The sequence below is a fragment of the Prionailurus bengalensis genome, chromosome E4, assembly GCF_016509475.1.
Source record: "Prionailurus bengalensis isolate Pbe53 chromosome E4, Fcat_Pben_1.1_paternal_pri, whole genome shotgun sequence".
NCBI lineage: Eukaryota > Metazoa > Chordata > Mammalia > Carnivora > Felidae > Prionailurus > Prionailurus bengalensis.
Window position 1 is genome coordinate 42,958,302 of NC_057360.1, and position 22,801 is coordinate 42,981,102.

General features: G+C 54.1%; 1 protein-coding gene across 17 annotated transcripts in view; it reads left to right on the forward strand.

The window, feature by feature from the left end:
* NFASC (neurofascin) overlaps positions 1 to 22,801 on the forward strand; it is a 183,187-nt gene that overhangs the window by 117,354 nt on the left and 43,032 nt on the right. For 13 of the 17 annotated variants that reach the window (XM_043568390.1, XM_043568396.1, XM_043568395.1 and 10 more), the window contains 11 exons: positions 829 to 1,025; positions 1,486 to 1,608; positions 4,114 to 4,284; positions 8,762 to 8,812; positions 14,792 to 14,903; positions 15,289 to 15,473; positions 16,795 to 16,926; positions 19,229 to 19,372; positions 20,015 to 20,126; positions 20,883 to 21,049; positions 21,520 to 21,667. In XM_043568390.1, coding sequence (XP_043424325.1) covers positions 829 to 1,025; positions 1,486 to 1,608; positions 4,114 to 4,284; positions 8,762 to 8,812; positions 14,792 to 14,903; positions 15,289 to 15,473; positions 16,795 to 16,926; positions 19,229 to 19,372; positions 20,015 to 20,126; positions 20,883 to 21,049; positions 21,520 to 21,667 — 1,542 coding nt within the window. The remainder of the gene's footprint in view (positions 1 to 828; positions 1,026 to 1,485; positions 1,609 to 4,113; positions 4,285 to 8,761; positions 8,813 to 14,791; positions 14,904 to 15,288; positions 15,474 to 16,794; positions 16,927 to 19,228; positions 19,373 to 20,014; positions 20,127 to 20,882; positions 21,050 to 21,519; positions 21,668 to 22,801) is intronic. The other 4 variants (XM_043568393.1, XM_043568399.1, XM_043568394.1 and 1 more) reach the window with 1 other exon arrangement.

Here is a 22,801-nt window from a genome sequence, read left to right on the forward strand (position 1 = left end):
GAGAGGGAGATTCTAGCGTCTTCCCCTCTGGGCTCAGTTTTGTGAGGGCTGCTTGTTCTTTCAAAGCTGGCCCTCCTGGGCTAGAAGGGGCGGCCACTGCTGTCTTCTGCACCCACGAGCAGGAGCATGGATAACCCGGGCCATTGCTCTTTGGCTTTGGCTTTAGAGTTGGTTATCGAATGAGACAGGAGAGGCAGAGCCAGCTCCCCGATGTGCTTGGCCTGGGTGAAATATTACAAAAAATCAAACTTCCTGCCTAGGGACACCTGGGTTAAGCGTCTGACTCTTGCTTTTGGCTCAGGTCACAATCTGATAGTTCATGGGATCAAGCTCCGAGTCAGGCCCCGAGTGGATGGTGTGGAGCCTGCTTGGGATTGCCTCCTTCTCCCTCTCTCTCTGCCTCTCCGCCCCCCCGCCACTTTCACACACGCCCTCTCTCTTTCTGTCTCAAAAAATATATATTTTTAACAAATAATAATAAAATAAATGAAAACTAAAAGTCCCTGCTTGCTCCCGCAAAGAACACTGTCCCCCGGTGGCTATGTGGGTATCTACCACTTCCAGCCATGACTCCCAGCCTTGGCTGGGTAAGAGCACTAATGTCAGGGACGTGCTCCCCACACGGTCATCTGACTGCCACCTAGGACTCTGCATTTTATCAGGCTTCCCGGTCAGTTCTGCCGCTCAACCAGGGTGGGACCCACTGGTATGGAGGTGCGGTTATGGGACAGGGTCAGGGACCAGAGCCCCGAGGCTCTCACCTGGAGCCCGGAGCCCACCCTGTTTCTCTCCCTCCGTGCCCCCCTCCCCCGCCCCCATCATACACAGCTTCCACTGGACTCGCAACAGCAGGTTCTTCAACATCGCCAAGGACCCCCGGGTGTCAATGAGGAGGAGATCCGGGACCCTGGTGATCGACTTCCGCAGCGGGGGGCGGCCCGAGGAATATGAGGGGGAATACCAGTGCTTTGCCCGGAACAAATTTGGCACGGCCCTGTCCAATAGGATCCGCCTGCAGGTGTCCAGTGAGTAGCATGGGCAGAGGGGGGACCGGCATGCCCTGCTTCTGGGGGAATGGGGGGGGGAGCATGGAGGGTCATTCCAGAAAGGCCGCCCTGCCCTTGGCTGCCTTGGTGCCCTGCCAGTCCTGCTTGCTGTTTGCCTCTGAGGAGGAGCGCACCCCCCCCTACTCAGAAAGATTCCTGGGAGAGGAGGCTACCAAACCAGTCTTGAGCAACTTCACCTGCCCTCTGGGCAAGGGAGGAGAGGATAGAGAGGAGCCTTGGAAGCTGTGCATTTATTTAGACAAGTGGCCTCTATTGTCTCGCTGTACCTCGCCTAGACCCACGGGGGCTGTCTCCCCACTCCCTTGTTCTCCCATCTCCCCTTGTCCTTCTCCCCCTTGCATTCCTGCCTCTAACCTGCTCCTTGCCTCGGCCCCAGCCACCCCCCTCATTTCACCCGCCTCTGTCTGCCTCTCCCCAGAATCTCCCCTGTGGCCCAAGGAAAACCTAGACCCTGTCGTGGTTCAAGAAGGTGCTCCCTTGACCCTCCAGTGCAACCCCCCACCCGGACTTCCGTCCCCAGTCATCTTCTGGATGAGCAGCTGTAAGTCTTGGGGGGCCGTTTGATTTCTACTTAAACTTAAGGAGGGGGGTGGGTGTGTGAAATGGGAAGGGCTTGCCCAAGGCTGGAAGGCCTTCACTTGCGAGAAGCCGGTGTAAAGGGGCCACGTGGCTGAGAACACGGTGAGAGGCCGCTCAGGCTAATTTCCTAGCCTGACTGCTGATAGCCGTGTGATCTTGAGCAAGTTGCTTAACATCTCTGGGCCTCAGTTTCCTCTTCTGGGAGAAATAGGGCTAACCGCTGTCCCTCTTTAATAGGAGCATTGTTAGGATAAATGAGGTCATACAGCCAAAATGCTTATAACAGAGCCAGATGCACGGTAAAGTGCTCAGTAATATTTGTGATGATGGCGAGTTGACAGAAAGCCTCGTGGTTCAATCTCTGGTCGGTCTGGATTTACTGGGACACAGCCAGGCACAGGGATGTAACCTTTGATAAAGGAGCGATAGGGAGACGGTGTTTGCAGAGGGACAGAGTATCGTCGAGAGCTTGTTCGGTTCTGTTTTGGACTGAGACTCTTCACCACTCTGGACCTGTTTCTTCCCACATTTTCAACCAAAATAAGTGGGGGCGTGAGTTATAAAGGCGACTGGAGCTCCGCTGTCTGTGTCTTCCCGGCTTCCCCTCCGCCTCCTTCCATACCTGCTCCCCTGTCTATCCATCCATCGCTCAATGTATAGATCTGCCTGCCTGCCTGCTTATCATGCATCGTCCGTCCATCCCCGAGTTTTTAGCCGTCTGCTTCTGAAAGAGGCTGCCTGCTGAGGAGGCAGAGTTGCGCGTTGTTTTGCAGACAGAGGGCTTTGCCCTCATTCATTCTCTCGCTACATCACCATGGTGCATACGCCTGGGGAAGGCTGCCCGGCCACGGGCTGGAGGGTTGGTTAGGTAGCTAACAGCTCAGACCCTCTCATCCCCTGCATCACTCCCGTCACCAGCTTATGTCCATGCTGCCTCCCGAGCACATCTCGTGACCCTTGCTGGCATCTCTCCAACACAGGCCACCATCCGCATTTCCCTGGGTTGCCATAATCAGCCATAACTGGCCCCCTTGGTCTTCCCAAAAATGAATCTGATAGTTTCATTTGTATGCTCCGAGCCCTTCACTGTCTCCTCCATCACCTCGGACAAAGTCCAGACTTCTTTCCCTTCCTGATCTGGCTCCCTCTGCCTCCCCAGCCTTTCTCCTACCCCTTGCCCCAGCTGTGTGTGCTCACCTTTAGCACACACTGTTTCTGCTGCTTAGAAACCTCTTAGGGCCCCTGTCTCTTCTGTCTGGTAATTGTCATGCGGCCTCCAAACCCCAGATGAGGGCACCCTGGAAGGAACTGGGTGCTACCCTTCTCAGCTCATCCCCTTCTTACCAGGGGCTTCCCACTCACCACCCTGCACTGTGATGATTTGTTTATCTGCTGCACCTTCTGCTAGCTTCGGCTCTCTTTCACCAATACCTGGCACAGTGCCTGGCACACAGTAGGCCTACAGTAAATCTTGGGTAAATGATTTGCAGAACCGACCAGCCCATCGTTGAAGGGTTGGCATCATTAACTTTGAGCCTTATGAAGTAGCGTCTTAAGGGGCTCCTGGGCAGCTCAGTTAGTTGAGTTTCCCGCTCTTGATTTTTGGCTCGGGTCCTGGTCTCACGGTTCATGAGATTGAGCCCCTAGTCAGGCTCCGCACCGACAGGGATTCTGTCTCCCTCTCTCTCTGTCCCCCTCCTGCTCGTGTGTGCTCTCTCTCTCAAAATAAATAAACTTAAAAAAAAAGAAAAGAAATAGTGACTTAATAAACAATTGTGGGGGGGTGGGTAGGAAGGAGTTAGCTATGAATAGTCGGCCTTATGAGTGTGCTTTTACAAACCGAATCACCTGGAAACCTGGTCGTTTGAATTTACGTCTAATGCTTCAAAAATCATAGATAATGTAGTCAGCCTCCTCAGCCACTCCCAGGATGTCACTAATTCTAAAAAGCACCATTTTCATATGTTGACCATCACGGACATTAGGAAGCACCCAAAAATTGATGGTGCATATCATTGATTAGTATGTATCTTGCGATTATAATTGGTAGTGCTGGTGGGAGTAAGAGCTTCAAATAGAAAACAAGTGAATTTGACTCTTGATTTGGGAAGCAAATCCCTCCCTCTGGCTCGGGGCCAGAGTTTTCTCTGGCATGAACAGGAGGTGGAAACGTATGGCCATGGAGCATGGGTGTGGTGGGCAGACCGGTGTGAATCTGAATCCTGCCCTTCCGTCACTGCTTTTGCAACGCAGGACACATTAAATCCACCAGGACACATTAAATCCACCGCTCTCTTATCTGTAAAATGCGAATAAGCCTTGCCTCAGAGTTGAGAGGATTAGACCAAAGAACGTTGAATTCCTGACCCACCGGGCGCCCTCTTGGTCCTCGATTGCCAGAACTATCATGATTGTATTACTGTTACCATTGCTGCTAACCTCCCTCTGTACCTCTGCTTCCTAATAGCCATGGAGCCCATCACCCAAGACAAGCGCGTCTCCCAAGGCCACAACGGAGACCTGTATTTCTCTAACGTGATGTTGCAGGATATGCAGACAGACTACAGCTGCAACGCCCGCTTCCACTTTACCCACACCATCCAGCAGAAGAACGCGTTCACCCTCAAGGTCCTCACCAGTAAGTGCAGGTCCCTGCCGGGGGCCAGGAGCCAGGGGCACAAGCCCACTGAGCTCATGGAGCCCCAGGCCCCTGGGTCTGGGGGAAGCCTTATCCCCGAGACTGACCAGGGAATCCTCCCGGCTCATTGTGCCTCAGCCACGTGAGCCACTTGAAACGACATCTCTTCGTTCTGAAGCCTTGGGTTAAACTTGGTCCCGCTCTAAGTCAGTGCCTCTCAAGCTTCGGTGTCGGCCCCAGTCACCTGGCCATCTGGGCAACCATCCCAGGCTCAGCCCTCACCTGCCTCCACGGTCCCGGCCTCCGTGTTCCCCATTAGCTCTCTAGGTGCCCTGGACACACAGCGGCATCGGAGAAGCACTGCTTCGAGTGGCCATCTGGCATCTCTCTCGTGCACTCAGCTTGAGTATTTCTTTTATGTCTAGCCGTTGTATGGTTGTCTGTACTTCTAGAATAAAGCCATAGTACAGAATAGCCAAATTAGTAGGGACACCGCCATGAATTGTGCGTGATTCTGTAACACGTGTACGCTGGACCGCATGGGATGACGGCGTTTGCAAGTTGCAGACTTATGTTCTGGTTTTGTTTGTTGCCGTTTTTATTTCCTGACGCCGTTTGGCTGGTGCCAAGGGGAGTCGGCATTTCCCGATCCACTCAGCACCGGTGGCCCTCCTGGAGGAGGAAACCTAGTCAGTTCACAGAGATACTTCTTGCCGGGGCCCCGCCGGCCTGGAGCTCTGGCTTCAAGTCCTCAGCCTGCTTTGGGGCAATGGGTTCAAAGTGGCCGTGGTAGTTTGCAGCGTGGGTTTGTAACAGGCCTTCTCGAGAGGAGACCTCAGTCTGTCTGACTCAGCTGTGAATGCCGTTTTCCACACCGTGGACGGTGGTGGTTTGGGGGGAGGCCAGGCAAATGGCATCACATAGGCACCGGCAGCTGCCGCAGGTGGGTGAAAATAGCCTGAACCCCAGAGCCCACACGCCTCCCAGAAGGGCGCAGGGAGAGGCCGGGGGAGCTCACTCCTCACTCACGACAGCTGGGGGCCTGGCCCCCTCGTACTGTCGTCTTTCCTCAGCGGTCCCTGCCAGTGATGGAAGCAGGGGGTACTGAGAGCCCCCAGCCCCACACTCCGTGTCCACCGGGCATCGGGGTGGACCCCCAAGGAACAGCTTTCTTCCTGCTCCCCTTCTCCTGTATGGAAGTTTTTTCCCCTTTTTTTTTTTTTCTCTTCATTTTCTTCTCTTTGCTTTCTCACTCTCTTCCTCCGTCCTTCTTCCTTTCTTCTTTTCTCCTCCCTCATCTTCTTTCTCTCTGGACCCCATTTAACCCTCCTCCAGCCCATCTCCCCCGCTTCTGCAGCTCCCGACGCACTGTTCTAAAGTTGGTGTCAGGCTGCCCATAATTTGCTAACCAATAGGATGGCCAGAAACCCCAGGAAAAGCCTCGCGTGCTCCTGGCAGGATGACCCAGCTTCATTCTGTTTGCTGCCCCTCGCTGGCTTTCTTATTCCGGACCCAGGCCCAGAGGGGACCCTTAGAGAAGAAAGTTGGGCTGCCTGAAGTGTCTCAGTGCACGTCAGGAGCAATCAGCTGCCAGCTGGCTGAGCTGAGGAGGACAGTGTGGTCTGCCCAGGACCTCGGAGTGGCCTCTGGAGCCAGGATGCGGCTGGCAGTGCTGGGCAGTGAGGGCAAGATGCTCACTGAGCCAGTCCCCGGACGGCCTTCGGTGCCGTCACCTGGATTCCTTTCTGCTTGTCCGGTGCGATGCTGAAAGTCAGCCTCCTGTTGGGGGAGTGAGTCAGGTGACCTTCTGTGGTCCTCAGTGTCATGTGGGGTACACGCGGGGCGATGGAAATGGTAAAGCGTCTTCCTCTGTGGAATGAGGCAGCTAGAGATTCTCAACCTTTAGAAGTTCGACTTTCCAGAAACATCCTTTTCTCTACCAGAGGAAGAAAAGGATATTTATTTCTGCTTCATTTTGGGGTCCCCTTCGCCACTGAAAACTCTTTCCTCCGAATGCCGAGAACCCCCCAGGTGATGAGAACAGAACCCCGTCTGCTTCCCGGAGTTCTCCCAGGGGCAGCTTTGGCTGGGAGCAAGTTCTGGGCATCTGAGCCAGCCCAGAATTGGGCACAGTTGCTTAAAATAGCACAGTTGTGCTCTCTCTGCTTTCCTGCCTGGAAAGGACATAGGCTCTTTCTTGTACCTCCAGAACCAGGTCTGGGGGTGGGAGGCAAAATAGCCATGCTAGGACAGCTTCAAAGTCTCTTCTCACCATGCCCCTCCACCACCGTTTGCCCCGTGGGGGAAGAAACCAATCTCATCATGCCTGATTTTGCACTACTTACGTAAAAGGAAGGGGGAAAAGGTATCTGATACAAAACACTGGGTGATCTGAAATCATTTTTCAAATTTGTTTTGGGTTGCGGTCAAAGACAAACAGCAGAGTCGGGCTCACAAAGATGTGCGTGTCCTACTCTGCCCACACCGGAACAGGTCCCTTTGGGTGCCTTCTGCCACAATAAGAGGTGACCGTGGTGAAGGAGGAGGCTTCTCTGCTGAGGCAGACAGTGAAGCACTAAGCCTGCTTCCTTCTAATGTCACTTCTAATCTAAGTGACACTCTCAGGAGTCAGAAAGCCTCCCTGAGTTTCTCAGCTGTGCTGCAGAATCCACAAACTGTGAGGTTAGTTCCAAGCTCGGAGCACTTCTCTGCAAAGAGGTGGGTTCTGTTTCACCTTGGTCGCATGGGAGCCTAGGAGCATGAAGCCAGGGCCCTTTTAGCTGTGTGCCCCTGTCCTCCCAAGCCAGAGGAGGACCGTCCCCTCCCAAGGCAGCCTCAGCCCCTCCTCCCCTCTGCCACCCTGCCTCTTCATTCCGCGGCAGGCTGGATCCCACCCTTAGCTCCAGGTGACCCCAAGCCGACTCTCCAGACTGGCTCGGACTTTTCAACAGGCCCCATCTTAAGGGATAGTTCTGAATAATGCACATCTCCCCTAGTGGACGTTAAGCAGATTTGGGAAGCGATGCAATACGGTCCCAGCGAAGACTGTTCACAGCCTCTACAATCGGTTGTAACACGATTTGATCTGTCTTCAAATATGCAAATATTCTGGCACAGCGCCTTGCCTCCCTCGGGCGGTTGGACTCTGTCCCTGGCTTCTCAGGGCTGTCTGCTTGGCTTCCAGTCGGCTGTACCCCCCACCCCACCCCCTGTTGGTACCATCAAAACTTGAACCCAGTAGCTGGACGGGGATGGCGGCAGAATGAAAAGCACAGCCTTGGCATGCTTCGGTGCCCTGTTCCAAAATGTCTTTCACGGAGGATTAAATGCCCAAGGGTCTTAATTACCTAACGTCGGAACCAAAGCCGCCGACCTCCTGCTGAAGGGATGACTTCAGCCCCAGCCAGTCTAGGAGCTCTGAATCTCTAGCTTGGTCAGCGGGTTTCTCCCATCCAAGTGTAAAACTCCTAGCCCATACCCTCTCTCTCCTGTCCCAGGCTCCCTTTCTCTTCCGAAAATCTGAACCGCAGCCTGGCTCTCTCTGCCTCCCTGGAGTAGAAGGGGTCCTTCTGCCAGCAATGACATCTCAGAGACCAGGGTGGTGCCCGCTGGTCAGGTGGGCTGGGGAGGCCGGGTGCTTCTCGCTGGCAGCCCGTGATCACCGGGAGCTGCCAAGGGCCCCTGCGTCCCTCTCTCTCTGTCTCTCTGTCTCACTCTCTCTCCCTGTTGATGAACTGTATCTCTCGGACTGTCTTCTCTCACTGAACTCCCACCACTGCACCTTACCTTCTCAAGGAGGGCTCTGCGCTACCCCCCTCCCCCCAAGAGCTGGCCTGATCCAGAGTCCTGGGCACTGAGGATTTTGATGGGAACTTGTTCAAAAGACCGCTGCGAGGGGCGCCTGGGTGGCGCAGTCGGTTAAGCGTCCGACTTCAGCCAGGTCACGATCTCGCGGTCCGTGAGTTTGAGCCCTGCGTCGGGCTCTGGGCTGATGGCTCGGAGCCTGGAGCCTGTTTCCGATTCGGTGTCTCCCTCTCTCTCTGCCCCTCCCCCGTTCATGCTCTGTCTCTCTCTGTCCCAAAAATAAATAAACGTTGAAAAAAAAAAATTAAAAAAAAAAAATAGAAAAAACAAAAGACCGCTGCAGGATTCCACTAATCCTTATCTCATTTGATTGGAAACATAGGATCAAGCCATTAAAGGTCAAGCCTAATTTCTTTCATTAAAAAGAAACTTATCTTATTATTGCCTTCTTTTGCAGGATTTAACCTTTTCTTCCCTTTTTTGGGCTGTTTTATGTTGCTTGTTCTTCACCAGGCACGTTTCCTTTTCAAATTTGCCGTGTCTTTCCTTTGCAAAAAAAAAAAAAAACACCGGTTGTTTTTGTGGCTTTGCGTTTCTGTTGTTCTCTCCCCGTTTATGCCTCCATGAGCTCTCCGTGGCCTCCTGTTTGCTCACCTTCTTTTGTTTATTGCAGACAACCCCTATAATGACTCGTCCTTAAGAAACCACCCTGACATATACAGTGGTGAGTCGCCGCGGTAACCTTGGGAGTAACCTTGCCTGTCCTAACCCCAGTTTGCCTAACTCGACTGATACCGTGTCATTAACTCACGCCGGGTGGCAGGGCTGACAGTTGGTCAGACCAGGGTAGGACTTCAGAAGACCTTTTGGGAGGACTCAGTAGAATCTTAGGAATCAGTGGCGGATGGATGGAGAGCATCTGAGGACAGATGCGTCCGCACGCACGTTGAGGAGGAGACGGAAGTCTGGTTCCTCCTAGTGGTTTACAGTACACAGAAAGCTTTGTGTGTGGTACATTTAGTTAACTCCTATGCGTCTGGATGTGAATTGCCTGCTCTGCAATCTAGCCTTAGTTACTGGGGGTGCCGTGTCACAGGCTCCGTGTGTCTTTAAAATCCATCTGGCAAATATGAGTGAGAGTTCACTGCTGAGTTCTCTTTTAAGGTAAGTATAAAGGAAGACGGACCATCCGTGGCTCTCTTGCCTGGGTCTCTTCTCTCCTCCAGCAGTGTGCACAAATGGGTGGGTGCCCACCCACCCACACGCTTGCAAGTCATGGGACACTTTCCATGAGGCATATTTCTGACGTAGCCCACAACTGGTTGCTCAAGCTGATTAGTAGCGTCATTAGCTATTTCCACACCTGAGCCCCCACCCCCCACCATGGCTCAAGAATGTCTTGTTTCCCTTGAGCAGCCAGAGGAAACATCATTTACTGGCTTTGGCGAGGCAGCTGGCCCCCATCATCCGTTATGCCTTGGAAGCTGAGGCTGTAGGTCCCCAGGGGGGTCATTGTGGGCTCAAATAGATAGGAAGTGTCTGCATTGTGATGTGCTAATATAAACAATGATTGGGGTCTGGAGTGGGGGGTGGGAAGGGGGAGTGTGAGCCGGGGAGAGAGGCAAAGGCTCTAACTTGGCATCAAACAGGTAGAACCACACTGAGATTCTGCCAAAGAGATTTACTGCCCAAGGAAGCGGGGGACCTTTGTTGGATTCTGGGCATTGTTTGTTTTCAAAATAATGGGGCCAACTACCGTGGTGTCAAGAGCCCCGGAGCACTGGTGTGGAATGTGCCTTTCTCTAAATTGGATTTCAGATAATCTATTATGGAAGGATTCTCGAAGCTAGAGTGTATCAGAGCCAGAAGGTCCCTTAGAGACCATCTGGTCCAAACTGCTTGCTTTGTGTAAGATAAACTATTCAGGGAGGCATTGTTTTATCAATGGGATAAGTTTGACTGATTCCAGCCACTTAAATTTTGTGACTAGTGGTAGATGTGATTACAGGTGAATGAGTGGGAGTTGTAAGAACCATCCAGGGCTATGAAACGAAACAAAGCTCGCAAGAACTCACAATGGAGATGGACCGCCTTCTCCTCAATCCAAGGTAGAATGAATGGGGTTGACCCAAGGATGAAGCCAGCTGGAAGAGGTGTAAAGTCAAAGTGAGGCACATGGTGAACAAAGGACAGCTAGGTTGAATGCTTCTAAAAAGAAATAGAAAGTGAAAAGGAAGGAAGATGAAGTCCTTCCTGAGTGCAGAGTTGGACAAAGAGACAATGCAATGAAAAATGCCCAGTGCATCTGTCTGCTTGGCCCCCCGTAACGGCATTTTGTTCTAGTGATTTCTACAATGGTTCGGTATCCTCTGAACATACGCCAAATGTCCAATGACCTGCTCGGTGGCAGGGGGAAGCTGGTCTGAGATTGTAGCTTGCCACTTGGACTTCACCCAGGCAAGAGAAGAGTAGGCACTCAAAGGTAGACAGCCTTCCTTGGATTAAACACAGGCTCCGGAAGGTACCACTGAGTGACCTCAGGCAAGTCATTTAATCTCCTTATCTGTAAAATGGGTGTGTTACAGGCCCCAGAGAATTGTCATGAATGTTAAACAGGGTGACGTGCGTATGGTTCCCAGCACGGGTGTCAGACACATCAATGATTAGTACGCGTTAGCACATTACTGGTCCTGAAGGGAATGGTTTAGTGTTGACTCAAGTTAAGATGGACACAGAGAACCTGAAGAGAAGCCAAAGGAAGAAAGGCTAGCCCAAGTGTGGGAAGAAAGTACTATGGAGGGAGGAACTTGAAGGCAGACTAGAAGAACAAAAGCTATTCAGATCTTCAGCTGTGCTGAGAACTGAATTAAAAAAAGCTTCAACTGGGGTGCCTGGGTGGCTCAGTCCGTTAAGCATCCGATTCTTGATCTCAGCTCAGGTCTTGATCTCACAGTTGTGAGTTCAAGCCCTGGCTTTGGGCTCAGCACTGGGCTCTGTGCTGGGCACGAAGCCTGCTTTAAAAGAAAAACAAAACAAAACAAAAAAACTCCAACTATTGCATAAGGGATTTGGGTTATACTTATGGAAGAGATTTCCTGGCAGTGGAAGGTATCAAATGTTACTAGATAAAGAGATTTTTTTTTTGTCTTCTGGGATTGTTTGGTCAGCTGTTCCTGGGGCCAGAGAGGTGGATGAGATACCACGGATCCAACCTCATGAGTCCTTAATTCCGAGAATTGAAAGCAGCAAATGTGAGATCCAGCTGCCCCTAAAAGCTGTTTCTAACAGAGGTTCTTAGATATATCCGATGCATTGAACTCTCTTCTGCTAACCCACAGTACTTGACGGAGGGGGGCAACTCAGATTGTCAGCAGTCTTGACCTTTCCTCTCATAGGAGTTGACCAAAACATTTTTTCATTGGCCCTTTAAAGCCAAGGTGGCCGAGGCAGTATCATCTCTTGAGGTGTCCCCCCTGGCCAGATTCCCCTAGAAACCCACGAGCCTGTTCTTGAACCACAGCCTGGGAGAGCAGGAAAGGATGGACTGTCCTTGGGCTAGAGGTCAGAGGGGCCCATGTGGGAAACTCTTCCTGAATCCACCGACATGAGCTTTGGCATCTGGGTTCTGAGTTTGATCAGGTATTCGGTCTGACCCCAGCCCTGAAGAACAGGGAGAATAAGAGAAGCATCGTCTGAATCCCCACCTCAATGAGGGTGGGTGAGATCCTATGACACCCTGGGAGACAGTCATCCTCTACCATTTAGGGTCCTATAGAGTAATCACCTTTGTCTTGGAGACTCTTCCTGAGTCTCCTTCTCCAGGGAAAGAAATTAGCCATCTTCCCTTGGGAGCAGTGGCCCCAAAGCCCCCAGCTGGCTTATCCTTCATAAATTATCATTTATCCTGTCATAAGTTGGCACCTGCTGCAGCTGACCAGTTTTTCATAACCTCTTCTTTGGGTCCAGCCTTCTAACCCTTCATGATACCATGTGTCACCCTGACTCCTCTTCAAGCCTTCCGTGGCCTTAAGAATCCAGTTGAGATGCCTTTGGAGCCTCTTCATTCCCAGCTCAGCTTCTCTTCCACGTTGGGCTTGAGTTTATTTAATGGCCACTGAGGAGGGATGGCCTCTTAGCTAAGACAATGGGAACAATGTTTAAGGAAAACATAGTGGAAGAGGTTCATCAGGGTAGCTCGCTAAGACAAAAATGTCTTTCTCCCTCACCTCTTTTGCCCTTGGATTTCAGTTTTCTTTGGTTTGAGTAAGAAAGATACTCCCAAAGCTGGCTGTCAGAAGCAGGGACAGATGGGATATCCATCTTTAAAGAGGCGATACAGTATAGTGTCAGAGCACACACTTTGGTGCCAAATGGTCCAGAATCCAAAACACAACTGACTTGTGACCTTGCCAAGTCTGTGGACTCCATTGAGCCTCAGTTCCCTCTGGTGCAAATGGAGGTGGTCCCCCCCCCCCCAGGTTTGTTGTGAGGATGAACATGACTATGACTATGACGTCTAGAGAGAGCTGTTAGCCCGGGCTTGGCCCGTCATGGATGCTCACCAAATGGTGGCCCTGATTATTGCCTCTGACTTTTAGAATGTTCTTCCCTATATTTTTTGAACCTTGGCTTGTTTCCCAGTAGCTTCTCCTCCTTTGGGATAATTCTGTGGTTGCTAGCCCACATCCTACGAACGGGAGTATTGCTATAACCTTTTTATAGTCACAGCTCCCAGCATTGTCAAGGTCCCCACAGCGAGACTGTTCATTTCTCCTCCGTCCCATACTTACTGCTTTGCTGGCCAAGTGTGCTTGTGGTGCTGTGTGCTATGGTGTGAATTAAATGTCCACAGGGTCTCGGGCTGGTTTCTGCAGATTTTGTCCCTGCGTGGGAGGAGTATGTCAACTGAGCTGGCTCTCCCACGTAGTCCGGGGGTTCCCCACATTCAACAGACTCACCAACCTCACACCAGAGCCACCTGCCCTGAAAGCTCCTTCTCCTCATAGTTCCCTTGACCTTGTGTTGTCTTGACTGTTTGGGTGATTCCACGCTAATGGGTGGGAGGAAGCTGCTGCTTTGTATCAGGCTTCCTTGGGACTGAGAGCTGGCTGCCACAAGAGTTACAGACGGTAACCAATTAACCCCATAATGGATTAACCCGTTCAGTAGCCACTGTTGTATATGTGTGTGCCGGTGGGACAAATGAGGACCTCTGCAGAAAGAGAGATAACACGCGGGGTAAACTGTTGCCTTCTTGTCTGTTCCCTTCTCCCCTTGAATCCATTCATCCCACAAACACCGACTGAACGCTCGCTGTGTGCCAGCCGCCTAACTAACTCTCATCATTTCTTCCCCTGACAAAAGCATAAAATAGACACCAGCTCTAGGAAGTGCACTCCCCGATGGCTAATGGAGAGAAGCTGAGTGCCTCTAAGACGGGAGCCCTGCTGACCCAGCCGGGCACCAGCCTGTCCAACAAGCCCCTTTAGGAGACACCGGTGTCACGGAGACAGGGTTCCCCCGCCACTCTGTCCTCGCTGCCAGCGCCCGTTCACAGCCCCCCACCGGGAAGATGCCCTTGTTCCCCTTCCAGGCATCTCTGAGGGCTCCCGGCCCCTGGCAGCTCTGCCTGCCTTCGTCCTCTCACCTCTCCAGCTGAGTCTAAGACCCCTACACCTCTGGGCAGGGGTGCCTCCTCCAGCTTCCCTTTGCTTTGGGGCTCCTGGTGGGAAAACCCTTGCTCTTCTCCCTTCCGTCTTACTGTACACAGAGCTCCTGGGGAGAGGTGAGGCGCAGGTAAGGTGGGGTCCGCTGTGCTGGGGGTGTGCCCAGACTTGCATGACCCCGTCCACAGCCAAACGGCCATCCTGGCCGTGTGGATCTCCGCGAGCCACCGGGCCTTCCAAACCCACGTGCACATCACTGATGGCTGCTCCCGCCTAGTTGAATTGTAGATCACCTCCTCCATCTTGGCTGCCACTCCCCACTCCCCCTCCCCCAGTCTCTCACATCCAATTAACACCCTCCTCCGAGCCCCCTTCCAGAGTCATTAGCGAAGAAGCAGAATGGTCTTGGCCCCAGAGTGATTTCCTGTCATCTCTGCTCATTCATTCTCTCCATGTCTTTGCTAAGCCATCAATAATGCTTCCTGCATCTCTGACTGTTCATCTGGGTCTCTGTGGCTTCATCCCAGCTCCTTGTCTCCAGGGTCGCAAAGAGCAGGTTGTCTGTCCTGTGGCCCAATACAGGTCTTCTCGTTCATCCGCTGCTGCTGCTGAGACGGCCTCCCGGTGGTGGCCACCGCATTGGCCTCTGGGGTCCCAACACAAGATGCTCCAGGAATAAACTGCTCACTGCCCGGGCAGCCCCCTCCTCCTTTCCCGGGAAGGAGGGGTTTTCCTAACAAGGGAGGAAGCCGGGCTCCTCTTGCCAGAGCCTTTCAGAACTTAGATGTGCTCACACACATGTGCCAGTGGGGCCGAGGAGCCCCGCGCTTCCTAACACACCTCTCTTAATGATGCCCCGGCCCCTGGGCGGGGGGGAGGGGGGGGTTCAGCTGGGAGGGTCCGGGGCTTGGTGCCTCTGAGGGTAAGGGAGTAAGCAGGGGGCGTGATGACACTTCTTTCTAGCCTGACCGCTTTGGCCTAGCTGGGTCCACCCTCTGGGCAGGAGGCTCATGAGAGCTCCTTCTATCCTGTTTCAGCCCGAGGAGTTGCAGAAAGGACCCCCAGCTTCATGTACCCCCAGGGCACGGCGAGCAGTCAGATGGTACTGCGTGGCATGGACCTCGTGCTGGAGTGCATCGCCTCCGGGGTGTACGTACAGCTCGCACCCCCACCTCTGGCCATCCTCCGGGAGGACGCGGGTGGGGGCTTGTGCACGCTCTGTTCTTGCCACGGTTTGGGGGGCAAAACATCATCCTCTCCATCCCGTTCTGGCTGTTTCCTTCATGGGTAATGGGGAAGGGAGATGGGTAGGCATCCTGGACGTGTGTTAGAACCTCACGTGACTTTACGTAAGTCCCTCAGTGCTCTGCGGCCGAGCGTCCCCTCTGTATGGGGGAGGTCGGCTCTCACAGGACACGCGTCCTTCTGGGCCCAAGTCCACTTTAAGGTCACCTGGGTGTCCCAGACTCTGTAGAAGAACAGCAGGGCCGCAGCTGGTGATGAGTCCGTGTTTCCCGCTTGGTCCCTCTCCCAGCCCAACACCAGATATTGCGTGGTACAAGAAAGGTGGGGACCTCCCATCAGACAAGGCCAAGTTTGAGAACTTTAACAAGGCTCTGCGCATCACCAACGTCTCCGAGGAGGACTCTGGAGAGTATTTCTGCCTGGCCTCCAACAAGATGGGCAGCATCCGGCACACGATCTCGGTGAGAGTAAAGGGTACGTTGTGTGTATTTCTCATTATGCTGATTTTGCCAGCCCTACATGCCACGACCACCCTTCCCTCTGGGGGGCGGGCCGGGTGAGCAGGGGAGACCCAGCAACACTCTGGTTCATGGTAAGTGACCTGCCAGGGACGGTGTCACCCTGTGGATGTGAGAGAGAGAGAGAGAGAGAGAGAGAGAGAGAGAGTGTGTGTGTGTGTGTGTGTGTGTGTGTGTGTGCACGGTGGGTACTAAGGGAAAGAGACCCACCCTGACCATCACCCACCTCTCTGTTGTGCCCAGGGCTCCCTCCACAAGAATGTACCTCCATGGTCCATTTGGATTTCACCCAGAGCCTTGTCTTTATTTACTTTTGCATTTTAATTCACGGCGTGTCGTTTTGGCCCTGTGCTGTCTGTGTACTTGTGTGTGTGGTTCTTTTTACAAATGGGGAATTATCACGACCCAAATTGTTTTTTAAAAAAATCACTTGCCTCTCCCCCGAGCGCGGATGGCCCCCCTGAGCTATCGCGGGCAGTAAAGCACGTGCCTTTCTGGGTCCCCGCCACAGGTGGTAGGGTGCACCAGTCGCCTCTCAGCCCGGGGCCGAAAGGATGGTGAGGACGGTGAGGTCTGATGCCAATAGTACAAGAACTTCCATAGCATGCGGTCAGCTGATCCTGTGACTTTAGTCTCAGCACGATACTCGGACCGAGGGTTCTTGGCCTTGTTGGGGGCATCAAGATCTTTGACAACCCGATGCAAAGGAACTTCTCAGGAAAAAGTCCACATGTCCACAATTAGAAGGGCTAGCCAGCTCTGCCCTAACCAGAGCCCAGTGTCTAAAAGAATAAATACGAGGTCTTTTCTAAATGGTCAGATCTTGCAGCGATAGCCATAGAAACCCAGAGGGGCCAGCCCCGTGCGCACTTGACCACCTTCCCTGGCTCGAGCCCTTGGGTGCACATCATGAACACCTGTGGGGCTCTAAAAGCATTTGCTACCCAAGCCTCCTCCCCTGAGGATTCTGACTTAATAGGTCTCCGACAGGCCCCAGTGTCCGTGTTTGTTAAAAGCTCTTCAGAGGATTCTAATGAGCGGCCCCAGTTTAGAACTATTGTTCTGCGAACTCAAAATAGACCGGGTGGCATCTGTGGCTCCAAGCCAGCCAAAGGCAGGCTGGACTGAGTCATCCCATGAGGATGAGCCCTGGGCAGGTGGTGAGGGCCTGGAGCTGGCACCCAGGGGCTCCTGCCTTCCTAGAGGGAGCCGGTCTGGTGTCTTTGGCCTGCCCCATGCCGTCTAACCCCCCTGCCTGCACTGTGTTTGTCTTCCAGCTGCTCCCTACTGGCTGGACGAACCCAAGAACCTTATCCTGGCTCCTGGCGAGGACGGGAGACTGGTGTGTCGAGCCAATGGGAACCCCAAGCCCACCGTCCAGTGGATGGTAAACGGGGAACCTTTGCAATGTAAGTAACGAGCTGTGGTCTCACCCGACTCCGCTGTCTCTCCTGTCTCTGCTGAGGCTCCAGATCCCCATCCCTCTGGGCCAGCCCCAGTGGTCCCAGAAGTGAAGTCAAAGAACAGCCCCTTGGCTGCTGCTTCTGGAGCGTCCCATCCCTGTGGACACCTCAAGAGACAGGAAATCTGCTTCACCTTTGTGCGAGAGGACAGGAAACCTGTCGGTAGTTCCCCAGACCCCGCTCTCTGCTGAGGGCGAAATGAGAAGCAGGTTGGATGTGAGGAAGAACCTCCCCATGACAGCAGAGACGCACCAGCACAGTTAACGAGTATGCCCAGATTTGGGGAAATTGCATCCTGCCCAATGGCTGGAGTAGGTGATTCCAGGGCCCCTTCCAGATGGGGCTGTTGGTCGAGTTTTCCCGTCATATTCTCGCCAGTTGCGTTCACGTTAGAAAATGTCCTTGTGGATCTCCATGAGAGTGCAGCATGCCCGCACTGTCCGGTGCTGAGCACATACCTTCCCCCTCCCCGCCCCGGTCAGTGTCCTTCCACTGCTGAGCACATAGCTTCCCCCACCCGTCGGTGTCCTTCCACGGGGCACAAGCAGAGACACGGACGCCGCCTGCCCTCTGCTGTTGTGTCCTGACAGCACTTTGGGAACAGGGCAGACAAAGGCACCAGACTTCACAGCACCATTAAATAAATGCAGAGCCCAGGACTTGCAACTGAGCCTTGGCCCTGGAAAGGTCACCGGTCACTTAAGGGGAGTGACTGAGAGGAAAGTGGGCTCCATGAGAATTGCCAGGGAAGGAGGCATTGAAGTTGCTGGCGTTGACTTCTTTGTGCCTTTTTGCTGAGTGGGGACTCGGGGACGGGTGATAAGGATGCTGACCGTGTCTTCATTTACCTCCTGCTGATTCCCCAGTTCCGGGCTGACACTTGCTATCTGTGGAGTGGCGCCTGAGGGGCCAGACCTGGGGTGGCCCTCGGCCCACTGCTGCTGTGGGTCTGAGCGATGCTGGATGGGTTCACAGACCATCCAAGCCAAGGCACCCGGTCCAGCCCAGGAATCTTAGAGCAGAAAGTCACCTTCTAGCGAAAGATGGGAAGTGGAAATTCTTTACACTTCTAGAAAACTATTCATAGAGCTCATTATCGTTCTCTTTTTTTTTAATTTTTTAAATTTTTTTTAACGTTTTTTAATTTATTTTTGAGACAGAGAGAGACAGAGCATGAACAGGGGAGGGACAGAGAGAGAGCGAGACACAGAATCCGAAGCAGGCTCCAGGCTCCGAGCTGTCAGCACAGAGCCCGACGCGGGGCTCGAACTCACAGACCGCGAGATCGTGACCTGAGCTGAAGTCGGATGCTTAACCGACTGAGCCACCTAGGCGCCCCCCCCTTTTTTTAAATGTTTATTATCATTCTCTTAATAAGCTCCTCAGAGTGGGATGGGAGTAATTCTCCCCCGTTTGACAGAGAAGGGAAATGAGGCCCAGAAAGATTTATTGGTTTGTCCCAGTCCCAGACTGACATGTGAGCAGGACTGAGACCCCGCAGCCACTCCTCAGCCCCGGCCGTCTGCATCACAAGCCAGCCATACTAGAAGAACCGTGGGAGCAAATGTTCTCTCTCGGTTTAGGATACGTTTCTTGGGATGATCAGGAAGCTTTGGCAAACCTGGGGACTCATTCAGTTTCAACAGGCATTGGCTTATGGGCTTAACTCGGAATGTTTGAGGAATGCTCTGCTCAGAGGATGGGAAGGTGGTAGGTCCCATCCGGTTGTACTTGCCTTTGTCCTTTTCAAAACACTTGGGTGTGCACACATTGGATTAAAATAATAACGACCATCATAATCTGTGTGTGCCAGGCCTCTGCTGATGAGTTTATGCATGCATAACATCTCAGGTCACCCTCCTGAGAGCCCCGCAGGGTGACCTGTCATCCCCATCCCCCACACAAGGATGCTGGAGCTTACAGCAACTGAATAAAGCGGGCAGGTGATGCGGTGAGAATTCCAACCCCTTTCTGTTGCCGCGGCTTATGCTGTCAACCACGTCTGCCCAGCTGCTGAATAGGAGGAGCAGGGATTCACAGTCCCATGGGACAGACCGAGGGGCAAACCCCAGTAGGTTTGATGATGGGCCCAAAGTCACACAGCTAGACAGCAGTCGAGCCGGAAGCCGGGATTTCTGGTGCTTCTTCCACAGCACCCCGGTCGTCCTAGGGGGCCCTGGCCAGAGCCCCAAGTGCCCTCCACCCTGCCCCTCCTGTTGCTCACGTGGACCGTCTTTCCTATCTGAAGCGGCACCACCCAACCCAAACCGCGAGGTGGCCGGGGACACCATCATCTTCCGGGACACCCAGATCAGCAGCAGGGCTGTGTACCAGTGCAACACGTCCAACGAGCACGGCTACCTGCTGGCCAACGCCTTCGTCAGTGTGCTGGGTGAGTGCACCCCTCCGCTCGCCCTCAGTGCAGCCTCCCTGGGTGTTCTTCTCCAGAGGTCAGCCAGGCTGGGTGGGGCAAGAGAGCGGCGGGGTGGGGGAAGCATGGACACTGAAGATGAGTTTTCTGGGGAGGATGAGGGACTTCGGACCCATGGATCTGGATGTGTGGACAATTAGTTCCCTGTTAGAAGTCGGTTTGGGGCCCTTTCCCCCTCCAGATGACGGGGAGGGACCTGTCTCACCCCTTCCACTATCCAGGCCAGTTCTGCCTGTGTTCTCAGTGTCCTGGGGGTAGGAAATGGTTCTGAATCCGTTGGTGTCCCTCCCAGAGCAGGGAGAGGGCAGAGGCGACCGGGAGATGCCTTGGGGTTGTGGAGAGGGAGTTATAGAACCTGCTGGATAATCTGGGGAGGCCCTTTGCAAAAGCCGGACTAGATGTAGCGTAGGCTGAGGGTAGATGGGTGACCCTCCTCCTTCCTCACCCAACCCTGAGAGGCTTCTTAAAGGAGGAGGTTTGACAGGGGAAGGGATGTTGGGGATTGGAGAGCTGCTATGCCACCGAGGCACCTAGAAGAACTGGGGGGCTGGTAGCTGGAAAAGCTGACGCCCCCAGCCAAGACCCGTTCTCCGGGACTTGCAGACGTGCCCCCTCGGATGCTGTCACCCCGGAACCAGCTCATTAGGGTGATCCTGTACAACCGGACGCGGCTGGACTGCCCGTTCTTTGGGTCTCCCATCCCCACACTCCGATGGTAAGTTCTAGGAGACCAGGCATCCCCCCTGGGGTCCTGTCTTATGGTGCCCGTTCCCATCAGGTCCACATTAGGTATTCAGTAAGACCTGGGAACCTTAAAGGGTGAAAGCCAGGAGGAAGTTGGCAGATCACTGAGGTCAGCCCCCTCGTTTATTTTTTATTTAGTTAGTTTTAGAGACAGAGAGAGAGAGGGAGTGAGAGTGGGGGAGGAGCAAAGGGAGAGAGAAAGAAAATCCCAAGCAGGCTCTGCTGATAGCACAGAGCCCGATGCAAGGCTCAAACTCATGAACCGTGAGATCATGACCTGAGCTGAAATCAAGAGTCGGACACTTGGGGCGCCTGGGTGGCTCAGTCGGTTAGGCGTCCGACTTCGGCTCAGATCATGATTTTTATGATCCATGAGTTCAAGCCCCGCATCGGGCTCTGTGCTGACAGCTCGGAGCCTGGAGCCTGCTTCCGATTCTGTGTCTGCCCCTCTCCCCCTCATGCTCTGTCTCTGTCTCTCAAAAATAAATAAACGTTAAAAAAAATAAAAGTTGGACACTTAACCGACTGAGCCACCCAGGTGCCCTCCTTTGTTGTGCAGAGAAGAAAACTGAGGGCTAGAGACTTGCCAGGGTCGCCCAGTGGTTGGAGGTGGACCCTGCGGGGACTCAGGCTCCAGGCTGCCCGCACAGCCTCTCGAGAGGTTGCCACCCCACTCCCTTGGGCCAGTCCTCTCAGTATGCTTCGTGTTGTGCTGCTCTGTTGTGAGGTTTAAGAACGGGCAAGGCAGCAACCTGGATGGTGGCAACTACCATGTCTATGAGAACGGCAGCCTGGAAATCAAGATGATCCGCAAAGAGGACCAAGGCATCTACACCTGCGTCGCCACCAACATCCTGGGCAAAGCTGAAAACCAGGTCCGCCTGGAGGTCAAAGGTAAAGGAGAGCGTTGGTAGGCAGAGGGCGGCGTGGGGGCAGGCGAGGAAGCCATCGTCGCAGAGCGATCCCCGTGCGCTGTTCCCTTTGAAAATGCACCACACGTAATGTCTGATCCCTGATGGGACCCTCCCTGTGCGTCTGTGTGTCCTCGAGGGTTTCCAGCTGGCCTGGGTGCTGGGAACACCGAGCCATTCTCGGCCTGGTCCATGTGGAATTAAAGAGGGAAGCCCAAGACCCCACCAACACCCCACTACACCCCAGAAAGTGCATCATCTATTCCCAAGCCAGATAGAAAGGACTTGGGGGTTGTTTACTACTTGGAATCATTCATTCATATAACTGAATGTGACCTTCTTCCACCTTCCGTGGTCGGTCTAACCTTGAGGTCACGCGCGTCACACGGTGAGGCCACGTGGGGTGGTGGGCAGAGGCCACGCCAGTGACGACCTCCCTCGGCTTCTCCACAGACCCCACCAGGATCTACCGGATGCCCGAGGACCAGGTCGCCAAAAGGGGCACCACGGTGCAGCTGGAGTGTCGGGTGAAGCACGACCCCTCCCTGAAGCTCACGGTCTCCTGGCTGAAGGATGACGAGCCCCTTTACATCGGAAACAGGTTTCCGCTCCTTCCCTCTCTCTCCCTGCCAGGAGTCTGGGACCGTTTCCCTCCCCCTTGCTCTTGGCGACGCACTGAGGAACCCAGGGACAGGGAACCTGTGTCGTGCGTGCAGAGGGGCGTGGCAGCATTAGTGACTCCCCAACCCCGGGTCCCTCTCTCCCTCTCCCCCCAGCTCTCTGCCTGTCCCCTCCTCTTCCTTCTCCCTCTCCTCCTTTTCCCACTCCTTTCTCTCTTCCCTCCTCTCTTCCACTCTCTCCTCCCCCCTTTTAAAACCTCCTCCCTATGCTCTCCTCCTCCCTGCAAGTCTCGGCAAGGCTGGCGGCAAAGTCCTCAGACCTGCTTGCAGTGCCCCTGTTCTCCAGCAGAGGGCAGGGCAAGCCCGAGTCGCCGGCCACCAGAGTGCCCGTGGGGCGTCCGAGCCCATAGGCAACTTGGACTCTTACCAGACCACCCCAGCCTCCCGCGTCCAGATTTAAGTGATGTAGGGGGAGGGGAAGCATTGAAAGTGTCTAAAAGTCCCCACGGGTGTCTCTAATGTGCAGCCCGTGTTGGGAATGGCTGGTCCAAGCCTTCCTCCACGGGGCTGTTTGTTGTACCCTCTAACATCCCCGGGGGTGTTTGTGCAGAGCCCTGAGGTCGCGCATGGGGAACAGCGGTTTCCACGATCATCTCGCTTCTCCAGGGGTGTACCCTGCAGACAGGCGCAGGCATCCGTGCACTCAGTGGATACTCAGAACTCCACCAGCCCACCCTGCTCCGTGGTGCCCACCTCCCTCAGCAGGAGAGAGCTCAGAGGAGCCCAGGGCGCCTGGACTGAGCCTGGGTGCGAGACTGGCCTGGGCTGAAGTGAGAGCCGGAAGTAGGGGAAGAGGAGGGATACCAGCCCGCCTGTTGAGGCGTGGGCCTAACTGTGTCCTAATTTGGGAGGGGAGCGCAGCACAGGAAAGACACAGACGTTATGGCCACTGGGGCATTCGAGCGCAATGAACGTGGATCAGGGCCGCTTCTGCTTCACCCACTTCCCCTTCCCCCTCCGTCAGGCACCTAAGGGCGCCAGGTGACAGTGAGGACCGTGCCTCTCTCGCAGCATTGAGAGGGGGGCCTCCTGTCGCCTGGGAGGGGCTGTGGCTG